At 60.7% G+C, this 13,628-nt stretch overlaps 1 protein-coding gene across 7 annotated transcripts in view; it reads left to right on the top strand.

The window, feature by feature from the left end:
• Positions 1–3,467: 3,467 nt before the first annotated feature.
• Positions 3,468–13,628, top strand: part of KNDC1 (kinase non-catalytic C-lobe domain containing 1) — a 30,777-nt gene continuing 20,616 nt past the window's right edge. For 3 of the 7 annotated variants that reach the window (XM_060171027.1, XM_060171026.1, XM_060171028.1), the window contains exons 1-6: positions 3,472–3,776; positions 7,066–7,264; positions 7,388–7,446; positions 11,532–11,684; positions 11,960–12,077; positions 13,064–13,578. In XM_060171027.1, coding sequence (XP_060027010.1) covers positions 3,696–3,776; positions 7,066–7,264; positions 7,388–7,446; positions 11,532–11,684; positions 11,960–12,077; positions 13,064–13,578 — 1,125 coding nt within the window. In that variant the 5' untranslated portion in view covers positions 3,472–3,695. Of the gene's footprint in view, positions 3,777–7,065; positions 7,265–7,387; positions 7,447–8,875; positions 9,334–11,531; positions 11,685–11,959; positions 12,078–13,063; positions 13,579–13,628 lie in introns of those variants that run through there. The other 4 variants (XM_007533720.3, XM_060171029.1, XM_060171030.1 and 1 more) reach the window with 3 other exon arrangements.

The raw sequence follows: 13,628 nt of genomic DNA, 5'->3' as shown, positions 1-13,628 counted from the left end.
CCAGTCACTTGCACGTGCATCCTCTCCCACCACTGTCACCCTCTAACATCTGAGGGACCATATTGAGAAGGCAGTGGATGGGGGAGGCTGAGGTGACAGGGGTGGGGGAGGCTGCAGGTGCAGGTGACGGGTGTGAGAGGCTGCAGGTGCAGGTTACAGGGGTGGGGGAGGTTGAGGTGACAGGGCTGGGGGAGGCTGCAGGTGCAGGTGACAGGGGTGAGGGGAGGCTGCAGGTGCAGGTGACGGGTGGGAGAGGCTGCAGGTGCAGGTGACAGGGTGCGAGGAGGCTGGTACTGGGGGTCGAACCTGGGGCCTCAGAGCCTCCGGCAGGAGTCAGTTGCAGGCCCCTGTGCTGTCTCCCCAGCCCAAGCCTGGTTCCTTAAACAAAAACCGAGCCGCACTGATGACCAGCGGCCTTCTCTCTCCCTCCAGGTCCCACCTGGCCCGGGAGGAGCCCGCCTATATATGCAAGGGGCGGGGCCAGGGCCATTCATGCAGATGAGTTTCAATACGAGCTTCTGATTGGCGAGGCGTTCCCAGCGGTGATCAATCCTGGGAGGTCTGGGGCTCGTGGGCGTGGTTTCATCCGGGCAGTGGCCCGCCAGTCACCTGGGAGCCCGGATCCCCCAGCCCCCACGTGCTCGGCTAGTCGGTTTGTTTCCCGCCCCCCCCCCCCAGCCCTGCTCAGCTCTGGCTGATGCTGGTGCGGGGGTTTGAACCTGGGACTTTGGAGCCTCAGGCATGAGAGTCTCTTGCATAATCATGATGCTGTCTCCCCGCCCCTCCCCGTTTTGTTTGCTTTTTTTTTTTTTTTTGCCTCCAAGGTTATTGCTGGGGCTCAGTTCTCTGTTCCAGTCTCTTGGAAACAGAGTTGGCAGTCAGCTGAGGTCAAGAACAAACACCTCATCACAGACCCCTGCGAGCATCAACCCGGCTTTGACCTGGCACGTTATGATCGGGCCCTCCTCCATCGCTATCGAACAGGCCATGGCCGGTGCGCCGCTATGTTCCATCGCTGGGGAGCCAGAGACGACCCGAACTGCCCCTGCGGCTCCAGACAGACTATGACCCACAGAGTCAACGACTGCCACCTCTCCAGATTCAAAGGAGGTCTCGAAACTTGACATCAGGCTCAACCTGACGCTGTTGACTGGCTACGGAAGAAGGGCAAACGCTAGAAGAAGTGCCTGCACCATGAATGCACCGCTCCTGGAGGCCATTTTTCCCCCTTTTGTTGCCCTTGTTGTTGTAGCCTTGTTGTGGTCATTATTGTTGTTGTTGATGTCTCTCGTTGTTGGATAGAACAGAGAGAAGTGGAGAGAGGAGGGTTAGGGTTGTTTCCTTTTAAGATGAATTGCACTTGTTTCCCTGAGAGAAGCCAGAGCCTCTGCCTCTAAGCCCCTGCAGCTGAACTGCTCCCGCCTGCACTGCTGCTTTTACTTTACTTACCGGGGGCAGACACATGCTCATTGTATGCATTCTACTTGTTAGAACTCGGTGCCACTTCTCGCCAAGTGTGGGGTCAGCCGCCGGGGAATAAACTGGGTCTCAGCAAGGGAGCAGTCTGGCAGGGAAGAAGCAGACACAGGGGCCAGGCTGCCCGCCCCCAGGCTGACAGGTTCCCTACACCATGGGCAGAAACCACCGCTGCTGATTTTCTCCGGTAAGTGACAAAAGTGACTCACAGCTTTATTCCAAAATGTCAATGTTTACACCACACCACAAATCACACTCCTTCCAATTATATACATTTGGGTTTTTCTTTTTATTTTCTTTCTTTTTTTTTTTCTTTCTTTTTTAGAAATTTAATGTTGCTTCAAATGTGCAAGTTCTTTCACAGCTTTTCGAAATTCTTTTAGGGAAAAAAAAAAACTTTGAAGACATTGTTTCATTTGCCTCAGCATTCAGGAAGTCAGGCTGGGTTCCACTGCACCCAAGAAAGCTGAACCCCACAGCATGCCCACAGAGTGACCCAGGAAGAGATGGGGAGGGAGTGGCTGAGGGCAGAAGCCCAGGAGGCAGGGGGGCACTGAAGCAGGTCTTCAGGGAGGGGGGAGAGGTGCCAGCACCCTGGCTTTGGCTTCCGCTCCTAGCCCCCAGGGCACCTGAGTGTGGAGAAGTGAGTGGAAGTGTGGAGAGGTCAGTGCCCCTTAGGAGCCGGGCATGGACCCCAGGGCCGGCTGGTCTCCCCACTACAGCACCAGCACCCCAGGGTCCCAGAGCTGAGCTGGGTCCTATGCCAAAAGGGACCTCCAGCAGGGAGCCCCCGGCTGACCTCACAGACCCCTTGCCCCAGAGCCACACGCCTATACCCACAGTGGGGGTGCCCTAAGCCCACGCCTGCACCCACAGAGGGTGCCCTGAGTCTGTTTCAGACTGAGACAGCCCAAGTCTGCCCCTGCTGTCTGTATGTCTGTCGCCTGCTGGGCGAGGTCCTCAGGCCGGCCTCCCACATGCCCAGGTTCACCCCCCCTTGGTCCCAGCAACCCACCACAAGAAGAAGCCCCTTCATCACCATCCCTGTGGAGGCCAGTACCCACACCCACATGCCTTCCTGTGGGCTACCGCCCTGGCACTCTCCTGGTCTGTCCCCTGTCCTGGCGCCTGGGTGGCCGGTGTGAGCACACATGTCCTTCTGGTGCCTTCCTGGCCAGGATCACCCCCCCAGGTGGGCCCAGGGCCACCAGGTGACGACAACCCTGCCCTGCCCGGCCCCCACCTGGGGCTGGAGACCTTTGGGGGCTCTGCAGGTGCCCCTGCTCTGCTGGATGTCCCAGGGGGAGGGTATCTGGGAAGGCTGGGGGGTTCATGGTTCTTGAGTGGGGTGGGCTCTGGGGGAGCCCCGGTAGGGGTCAAGTGCCAAGCCAGTAGGGAGTCCAGGAGTGGACTCTGAAGGGGCAGAGAAGGGGTTAAAGCCAGAAAAAGGGGAGGGGGGTTGTCAGACAGGGAGGGGGCTGGAGTTATCATTTTCCCCATGAGGGGATTTAACTCAAGCCGGTTTGGCCTTCAGAACACCCCCACCCCCACCCCGCAGGTGGGCTAGGACTTGGATGAAGGGACTTTTGGCCACCACTGGCTGTGCCTTCCAGGGGTCACCACCCTGGTGACTGAGAGAACTGTGCTCAGGTGACCCCCACCACGTTGCCCCCCAAAGTTGTCCTCAAGAGTCACATCCTCTAGATGGCAAGGGACCCTCCTGTCCCCTACCCTGTCCTCTTCCCTCTCCCCTCCGTCTCCTTCCCCACTTCCCTCTTCTGCCCCATCCCGCCTCTGTGCCCCTCCTCTTCCTAATCCCCCTTCCTGCCTCCTTCCCTCCATCTCTCCTCCTTCCCCTCTTCCCTCGCCACCTCTCCCCTGCCCCCTCCACCTTCTCTCCCTCATCCCCCTCCTTCTCTCCCAATGTCCTCCTCTGTCTCCCCCCCCCCCCGCCGCCACTCCCCCTTTCTGTCCCCGCCTGCCCGCCCGCCCGCTGCGGTGACTCTGCTGCAGAGCAGGCGGGTGCATGTTGCCATGGCTGCAGGGCGCAAATAGCAGGGCCAGATGCAGACAGGCCGAGCAGGGACCCCGACCGGGGACCCCCAGAGCTAAGTCTGCAGCACAGGACGCCCCCCACCCCCCAGAGGGCGGACCCACCTGCCGCCAGGCCCAGGAGCCCAAACGGAGGGCAGGACCGGCTGCGGCACTGCCTACCCACCATGGAGTCCCCCCGCTTCAGGGAGGACGGGGAGGACCTGGACTTCTACTTCCAGCCTCTGCCCCCCCTGGCCGAGGATGAGGTGAGTGCTGGCCACCCGGCCCCCTCCCAGGACCCCTACTCCATGCTCGGAGCCCCTCAGGCCTTGGAGACCCCCACCCCACCCCTAGTGTTTGGAGCCCCCTCCCCAGTGCTCAGAGCACCCATCCCAATCCTTGGGAGTCCCCCAAGACCTTAAGCCCAGTTTTCTCTGGGAGGGACTGGGGGGGATGCATTGCGGAAGTCAGCAACTGGGGAGGGGCAGGGCAGCAGAGAGGGGAGCAGCAAGACCAGGCAGGAGTGGTGGCCCCCCAGAACAAAGGTTGTTTCCTGCTCACAGGGCAGAAGGTCCCTCAGGAGTGAGTCTGCAGCTGGAAGAGGGGCAGGCACACATTATGGGGCAAGGGACTGGGCAACCCAATGTGGGACAAAGGGCCTGGGACCCATCATTGGAACAGGGACTGGGCACCCCATTATGGGGACAAAGGGCCCGGGGCCCATCATTGGAACAGGGACTGGGCACCCCATTATGGGGACAAAGGGCCCGGGACCCATCATTGGAACAGGGACTGGGCACCCCATTATGGGGACAAGGGGCCCGGGGTCCATCATTGGAACAGGGACTGGGCACCCCATTATGGGGACAAGGGGCCCGGGGCCCATCATTGGAACAGGGACTGGGCACCCCATTATGGGGACAAGGGGCCCGGGGCCCATCATTGGAACAGGGACTGGGCACCCCATTATGGGGACAAGGGGCCCGGGGCCCATCATTGGAACAGGGACTGGGCACCCCATTATGGGGACAAGGGGCCCGGGGCCCATCATTGGAACAGGGACTGGGCACCCCATTATGGGGACAAGGGGCCCGGGGCCCATCATTGGAACAGGGACTGGGCACCCCATTATGGGGACAAGGGGCCCGGGGCCCATCATTGGAACAGGGACTGGGCACCCCATTATGGGGACAAGGGGCCCGGGGCCCATCATTGGAACAGGGACTGGGCACCCCATTATGGGGACAAGGGGCCCGGGGCCCATCATTGGAACAGGGACTGGGCACCCCATTATGGGGACAAGGGGCCCGGGGCCCATCATTGGAACAGGGACTGGGCACCCCATTATGGGGACAAGGGGCCCGGGGCCCATCATTGGAACAGGGACTGGACACCCCATTATGGGGACAAGGGGCCTGGGACCCATCCTTGGAACAGGGACTGGACACCCCATTATGGGGACAAGGGGCCCGGGGCCCATCATTGGAAGAGGGACTGGACACCCCATTATGGGGCAAGAGGATGGCACCTCAATATTGGTACAGGGGGCCAGAAACCCCATTACTGTGGGCCCCATGGTGGGGATCTGGGGAGGGGGCTGGGGACTCCACAGCTGGGGTTGAGGATGTCACACCCCCAGGTGTGTGGCTGGTGGCAGGGCCTCAGGCCTGGTGGGGATGGATGGCCCCCACAGCCCCAGAGCCCAGCTGCACCCAGGCTGTAGGGCGGCAGGGGGACTGACTGTTGATATGGAGACTCCGAGCATCAGCTATAAGCATCTACAGGGCAGGTAGGTGGGGTACCACAGGACACCTCCCACCCCCACACTTAGCCTGGTGACAGTCAGGGAGCACAGAGTGGCACAGAATCAAGGACAATGGCTGGAGGCTGGGGGCTGGTGCCACCCCCACACACGCTGGGGTGGACACACCCTGTGGAGCCCCGCTGCTTTGTGGGGGAGGGGTGGGGGAGGGGTCAGCACCGTGTCCGGCCCCGCCCACCTAGATGTGGCCCTCTGGCCAGGGCCAGCAGACCACGTGGGGACACCTCAGCGGCACTGAGCACGGCTGCCCGGGCACCAAAGCCAAGGACAGGGCTGGGGACCGTCTGGCCTCAGTCATCATCCAGGGTGGGTGAGCCCTGACCTTTGGGAGAGCACTGGGCATTTGTGAGAGGATCCTGGGCCCAACAGGGCTCCGAGGTCCAGGACCCCCTACACTGTGGCCTCCAGGCTGGGGGAAACCCCACAGGGCCTGAATTTCTGGCAGCACCCAGTCCCAGTCCCTGATGAATCTGAGCCCCAGCCCAGAGCTGCGGGAAGCAGGGCCAGTGATCATGGACACAGCTCAGAACTGGGCCTAGCAGCCCCTGACAGGGTCCACCCAACAGGGAGGGCCATTAGGCCGGCTGCCGAGGGAACACTGGCTGCACAGGCCACACCATATGCTCACACACAGCCCGCACACATGGCTCACGTGCCTGCATATATACACGGACACACATCATATATTGTACACACTCACACACGCACACGCACTATCTGGAGGGTCTCAGGAGGCCAGTTCAGTGTCCAAGGGCCTCTCCAGGAATGGAGAGGTGGCCTTAGCCCCAGGACCCAGGACCCAGGACATGAGACCCAGGACCAGCAGGGGCAGCCCTCCTGGAGGGGTGTCACCCACCTGCTCCCCCACCTCACTGACAGACACCTCTGCTTTCACTGCCCTGCAGGGAGCATGACATGGGCAGCTGTTGGACCAACTGTCCTCCCAGACACCCCACACCCCTTGCCTTGCTGGTGGAGAGCTTGCCAGCCTGAAGGAGCCCCCACACCTGGAGGGAGCACCCGCCTCTGGTCAGAGACCACCAGGACCCTGTGCCTGGCCACAAGGGTCCCTGCCCAGCTGGGATCTGAGAACACCCTCCCTCCCATCTCCAGGGCCAGCCCAGGCTCAGGGTGGGAGCTCCTTTCCTTCCTGTGGAGGAAGGACCTCGCCACACTGGAGGCAAGGACCAGGGCCCTGGAGCTCACCCCGAAGTCAGCCATTCTCATTCCCCCCATATGGATGTGGCCCTGGGGTCTACAGCCCCTAGCTGGGGGCACCTGTGGCCTTTCCCACCACAGGGGCCCTTGGAGGCTGTGTGTGCAGGGGCAGGGGGTGCAGGGGCAGGGGGTGCAGGGTCCCGGTGCTCCTCTGGGCACCCCTGCTGAATGCCATCCATCACTGGGGAGCCCAGGGGACTTTGAGGTGGCTGGTGTGTGCTGGCTGGAGGCCTGGGAGAGTGTCAGCTGGAGAGGGGCCCAGATGGGCCATCTGGAGTGGGGGCTCTGAACTGATGGGCTGTAGGGGCCATCTAGGGTAGGGGGCTGGGGAGAAAGCTTGTGGAAGAGCCGGCTGGGAGATTCTGACCTGGGGGCTGAGTGGGGGGGGGGGCTCTGAGCTGAGAAACTAGGTAGGAAGGTTTGGTTAGGGGGTCATGGGTGGGGGTCTGAGCTGGGGTCCCAGCTCGGGCCTCCACAGTCAGCCCCAGCTCAGCCTCCTGTCTGTCCGTCCGCAGGAGAATGTGTCCCTGGCCGACATTCTGTCCCTGAGGGCCCGCGGGTTGAGCGAGCAGGAGGCCTGGGCTGTGGGCCTGGAGTGTGGCCTGTCCCTGCACAAGGTGGCCCATGCCGGCCTCTTCCAGACTCTCTGCATCACGCCCGACACCCTGGCCTTTGACACCAGCGGCCATGTCAGCTTCATGGAACAGCTCAGCGGTGCGCAGGGGCTGCCGGGGGGGGGGGGGTATGCCGTCTGCTTAGGGGGCTGCTGGGAAGGGGTGTCTGCTCTTAGGGGGTGTCTGCCGGAGGCCTATTGTCAGACCTGCTGTCCCCCTCCAGATGACCCTGAGGGCGCCTTTGTCCCCCCAGAGTTCGACGACACTGGGAACACCTTTGAGGTGAGTGTTGGTGATGGACCTGGACTCCTTCTGACCACAAGTAGAGGGGTAGGCTGGGCGGACTGGGGGTCTGAGGCCTCACAGCTGTGGTGCCTCTGCCCAGGGCCTGGGGCTCAGGGACCTTGTATCTGTGGGTGACTCATTGTCTGGGGGGGGTCTCTGTGTCTGTGGGGTCTCTATGTCTGGGGGTCTCTGTGTCTGGGGGTCTCTGTGTCTGGGGGTCTCTGTTTCTGAAGGGTCTCTGTGTCGGGGGTCTCTGTGTCTGGGGGTCTCTGTGTCTGGGGGTCTCTGTGTCTGGGGTCTCTGTGTCTGTGGGGTCTCTGTAGGGGGGTCTCTGTGTCTGTGGGGTCTCTGTGTCTGGGGGTCTCTGTGTCTGTGGGGTCTCTGTGTCTGTGGGGTCTCTGTGTCTGTGGGGTCTCTGTAGGGGGGTCTCTGTGTCTGAAGGGTCTCTGTGTCTGTGGGGTCTCTGTGTCTGGGGGTCTCTGTGTCTGGGGGTCTCTGTGTCTGTGGGGTCTCTGTGTCTGTGGGGTCTCTGTGTCTGGGGGTCTCTGTGTCTGGGGGGTCTCTGTGTGGGGGGTCTCTGTATCTGGGGGGTCTCTGTGTCTGTGGGGTCTCTGTGTCTGGGGGTCTCTGTGTCTGGGGGTCTCTGTGTCTGGGGGTCTCTGTGTGGGGGGTCTCTGTGTCTGGGGGGTCTCTGTCTGGGGGTCTCTGTGTCTGTGGGGTCTCTGTGTGGGGGGTCTCTGTGTGTGGAGAGTCTCTGTGTCTGTGGGGTCTCTGTGTCTGGGGGGTCTCTGTGTCTGGGCATCTCTGTGTCTGGGGGTCTCTGTGTCTTGGGGGTCTCTGTGTCTGGGGGGTCTCTGTGTCTGGGGGTCTCTGTGTCTAGGGTGTCTCTGTGTCTGTGGGGTTTCTGTTTGGAGGGTCTCTGTGTCTGGGGGTCTCTATGTCTGGGGGTCTCTGTCTGGGCACTGGGCCCAAGTCCCCAGGGAGCCCTTTGTGCAGTGGTCAGCATGTCCCCAGTGGGCATGAGGTGCTGTGTTTGGGTTTAGATGTTTCTGGGGTGTTTGCAGTTCTGTCTGTGATGAGTCTCTGAGGCTGGCATCTCAAGTCACCCTAGCACCTCACCCCAGGAGCCCCATGTGGTCTCTGCATGGTGGCACACAGCCACACCCACTGTGGGGTCCCCACTGGCCGAGGGCACCTTGTGCAGCCGGTGCCGGCATAGCCTCCCACACCCACAGAGCAGGAGGGGGTGAGGGCACAGAGGAGCTGCCCCAACACCCACCTGAGTCTGGGGTGTGGGTGCAGGACCCCTGCATGCCCTGCCTCGAGTTCATCCACCTCAAATCACTGTAGCTGCCATGGTTGGGAGCGCTGAGGTCCCTGCCTGTGTGAGGCCCGCAGGAAGTGGCTTGTCCACCTGTCCTTCCAGAAGGGACAGCTGTCTGGCGTCTGATCATCACAGGCAGGGGGCATGGGGACAGACTTGGTCTATGGTCCCGAGCCAGGCACTGTGGGCCACAGCGGCAAGGTGGCAGCTCCTGACCGTGGGGTCCCGTGGGCAGCTCTGCTGTGGAATGGCTCTGCTGTGTGGTCATGGCTCCAGGCCGCAGAAGCGTCTCTGCTCTGTGTCTGAGTCCACTTCCCGCCATCTGTCCCATGCTCAGTGGCCTCGGGCCTCACCCCTTTCTAGTGCCTTGCTGGTCCTCGTGGCTGCAAAGGCCCGTCCAAGAGTGGCTGACCCCCACGCCCCCCAGACCATTAAGCTCTGGCTGGGCCAAGATCCACTTCTTTCTGGCCTGCAGACTCAGATGTGGTGTAGACACCAGGGTCAGCATAAGCCACGCCACTGTGCCCAGCATGAGCCCCCACCCCTAGACCACCACAACACACTCAGCCCATTCCCAGACCAGCCCACACCCCACCCCCCGCCCACCCCTACCTAGCTCACCTCCCAGCCCACCCCCTGCCCATCCCCCAGCACTCCCTCCGTGTTGGGACTTCTGTGTCTGTCGCGTGTGTGAGTTCTGAGTTGGATCTGACATGTCATCACGCACTCATGTGCTGCTGGTCTCATAAAATAATTCATCAATGATGTCTCTCTATTTTAGTGTTTTGGAAGAAGTAAATACTTGGCAGGATTCTCTGGGGAAGAAGCCTGTAGTCTGGGCTTGCTTAGCTGGGAGGTTTCGGAGACTGAGTCAGCACTTCTGCTCAGAGGTTCTGGCTCCTGACCCGGTTCTGCTGGGCTGCATGTTCCAGACACTGATGCGCGTTCCCCGGTTGTCCAGCTCCGTGGTGTGACTGCTGCGGGGGCCTCTCACGATGAGGTGTCAGGCAGGGAGTGTCCTGGCGTTGCGGGTTCTATTCCATGACATTTCCTGTTTCTCAGTGTGGTGAAAGGTCTGCTGTTTTATCTGTTGAATGAACCATTTCTCTTTTCCTGTGGCTGTTTCAGCTTCTCTCTGCCTGGCCCTCCACCCCAGCTCTGGGCCCCCGCCTGTCCTGCTGGCCCCTGGGGGTGGTTGAGTCACCTCTTTCTTTCTGGGGACACCCTCAGAACTGCTCAGGCTGCACCCTGAAATTGGTTGGGTCCCCACTTTCCAGTTGGCTTGCCCCAAGTCCTCTGTGAGCGCCCTTTTAAGTCCTCCTTCAGCTGGCTGCTCAGAGCCCGTGTGTTTGAGCCTCACAATGTGAGTTTCACTTTGATTCCCACCTTAGAAACATTGGGTGCGGAGCAGATGGAGGGTGTGAGCCCAGCCTCTGAGTCCCACCGCCTGTCCGTGGTGCCCGAGGTCTGTCCTGGGCAGTGTCCCTTGTGGGCTTGGAAGGCTGTTTCCCCCGCTACCTTCTGGCAGTGTCTCCCGGCCCAGCGGGTCTGAGCACAATCAAACCTGTCTGCCCTGTGGACCCTCCTCTGCCAGACTCGGGACTGGGCTCACATCCCCCCGGTCCTTCCCAGTAAACCGGGTGCCTGAGGGAACTAACCACTAAGCTGCGCTTCCTGTTTGGGGCTTGGCCTTGGGGTCACTGTCCCTTTTGTGGGTGTGGTGAGTGTTTTCCTTTGGGCACTGGGAGAGGCAGCTGCAGGCCTGGGCTCAGGCTGGTCCGAGCTTCCTTGCCGCCTCCCAGACGCCCTTTTGAACTTCGATGGACCTTAGAGAAGTGGTCTGGGACTAGGAGCTTCAAGCACTTAAGGCTCCAAACCTCAAGGGCCAGGTGGTGGCACACTCGATAGAGAACACACATCGTCACACGCAAGAACCCAGGGTCAAGCCCCAGTCCCCACCCGCAGGGGTGTTACGTGAGCAGAGCTTTGTCCTCTCCTCTGTCAGTTTATTTTTTTAATGTAACTAAGGTCAACTAGTTTTTATTTATTGATTTGTTTTTGCCCCCAGAGTTATTGCTGGGACTTGGTGCCTGTATCACGAATCCACTGCTCCTGGAGGCTGCCTTTTTCCTTTTTTTGCCCTTGTTTTATCATCGTTGTGGTTATTATTATTGTTGTTATTGCTGTCATCGTTGTTGGATAGGACAGAGAGAAATGGAGAGAGGAGGGAAAACAGAGAGGAGAGAGAAAGACAGACACCTGCAGACCTGCTTCACCGCCTGTAAAGTGACTCCCCTGCAGGTGGGGAGCCGGGGGCTCGAACCGGGATCCTTATGCCGCTGTTTGCACTTCCTGCCACGTGCGCTCAACCCGCTGTGCTACTGCCCGACCCACCCACTCCCCTTTCAGTTTCTGTTTTTATAGAAAGAAGGGGAGGGGGAGAGAAGAAAGGAAGGAAAGAAAACAATTGACTTCTGGAAGGGATGGAGGTGATATGGATGGACACCAAGCCCTGGCAATAACCCTGGTGGCAAGAAACAGAAAATAAATAAATAAATATAAGATCCCACATCTCCCCAGGTGTGGGGTCAGAGGTATAGGGGTGACAGGTGAGGTGTTCACAGGTGTGGGGGTCACAGGTGTGGCCCAGGTCCCAGGTCTGTGGACGGTCTGGCTCAGCTTTGCAGAGATGGGGCTGGCCTGACGGGGGCACCATAGCACAGCCCTCCTGCTGACCGCTGGCCACTCTGCACCTCAGGCTCACGTCTACTCACTGGGTGCCACACTCAAGGCCGCCCTGGACTTCATGGGGGAGCCGGAGCCAGAGCCGGAGCCCAGGCTGAGCCACGAGCTGGAGGCCCTGCTGGACCGGATGCAGGCACTGGACCCCAGAGAGCGGCCAGACCTGCAGGTACCCCCACTCCTCCCTCAGCTGGCTGTGTGACCACAGTGACCACACACAAGGGGGGTCGTCCACGGCTTCTGCGGAACCACCGCCCCGTCTCCTGCACTGCCACATGGAGGGGCCTTCACACTGCCCCCAAAGCGTCACCTCACTGTGTGACCCTCCCAGACTTTCACTGAACTGTGTGGCCCCCCAGAGCGTTATCACCTCACTGTGTGACCCCCCAGAGCGTTATCGTGCTGTGTGACCCCCAGAGCATCACCTCACTGTGTGACCCCCAGAGCGTTATCGTGCTGTGTGAGCAGAAGCTGTGGCCAGTGTCCTCCTGCCGCCTGTGTCGCAGCCTCTCAGCCGTGGGGAGACGAGTACTGTCCATCGAGTCCTTTGGGGCCTTTCCAGGTGAGCTCACACTGGCAGGCACACTGCACAGGGCCCCACACACACATGAAGCCTCACATGTGTTCATAAGCACGTGTGCACCGTCATGTGCACAGATGCATGCACACGTGATCACAGCACACACAGAGTCCTGCATGCACATGTGATCACAGCACACACAGAGTCCTGCATGCACACGTGATCACAGCACACAGAGTCCTGCATGCACATGTGATCACAGCACACGGAGTCCTGCATGCACACGTGATCACAGCACACAGAGTCCTGCATGCACAGGTGATCATAGCACACACACAGTCTTGCATGCACACGTGATCACAGCACACAGATGCCTGGGCACTTTCAGACATGCACATGTGTGCACAGTATACATGCAGTGTGCAAGTTCACACATGTGTGCAGCCATGCTGTATTCATACATGTATTCACATGCACAGCAGCACACATAAGCTCAAGCATGCACACATGTGGTTACATATATTCAAGAATCCCAGGTGCCTCTCAAGCACACACATGTTCCCGTGCACCTGTTGATAGTCACGTGTGTACACAGATGTGCGCTCCTGGGCACACTATTACCGTAGCACTCACACACCCTGAACACTTGCGCACATGCCTCCCTGCACTCACACACCCCACGCTCAGCACACGCCAGGCACAGGGTCCCTGCCGACTCACCGTCCCAAACCCTCACAGCCAGACTAAGAGCAGAACTCAGGGACAGCCCGACACCCAGGGTGTCACCCTGGAGACCCACTGTGTATACGTGTGAGTGTGTCCGCCACCTGTGGCTGTGTGCCAGGAGAGGCCATCAGAGGCCAGGCCCTGGAAACCCCTGAAACTATCCAACTGTGCAGTTAATGGGGGGAGGGGGTCTTAGACTTGAGGGTGAGGGAGGGCAGTCTGCTCATGGTCAGTGAGAAGGGGTGCCGTACTGAGCTGGGGTCCCAGCTGCACCCCAGGGTGCTGACCACATGACTCTGCAGACATCAGCGAGAACACCTGGACAGGGAGGCTGGCCCCGAGGACTGTGGGGACGAGGAGACGGCCCCCAGACCCCGCTGACGCCGGGGACCCCCAGACTCCCAGCCGTGAAGACCCAGGCCAGCCCAGAGCCCTCAAGCCTCTGTTCTCAGCACCTCTGAGAAACGGCCAGAGCCTGAGCCTGCAGAGGCTGGGCAGCCTGGTCCTGGGCCCACAGCCCGGCTGCCCAGGCCGGAGCAGCCTGAGGAAAGTGCGCACATTGTCCTGGCTCCTGCCTGAAGCACCCGAGGCCGGCCCCACAGAGGCCTCTCCAGAGGGCAGACATGGCCACAGCAGCACCCGGCCTCAGCCTGAGCCCTGGCAGGGCAAGAGCGGGGCCTCTGTCCAGGCGGCCCTGGAGGAGAAAGTCACGCCCGCAGCCCAGCACCCCCCAAAGGCCCGCTCAGCTGCCCAGTCAGCCGGAGCTCCTGAGGGGGCCCTGGACAGTGCCGAGGACCCAGGATCACTCACTGAGCAGGTGGGTGCTGTAAGAGAGGGCCCCTGACTGCCCAGGCACAGGGTCTGAAC

This window comes from Erinaceus europaeus, chromosome 14 (assembly GCF_950295315.1).
Source record: "Erinaceus europaeus chromosome 14, mEriEur2.1, whole genome shotgun sequence".
NCBI lineage: Eukaryota > Metazoa > Chordata > Mammalia > Eulipotyphla > Erinaceidae > Erinaceus > Erinaceus europaeus.
Note: the sequence above shows the minus strand (reverse complement) of the source record. Positions and strands in the feature narration are given on the sequence as shown.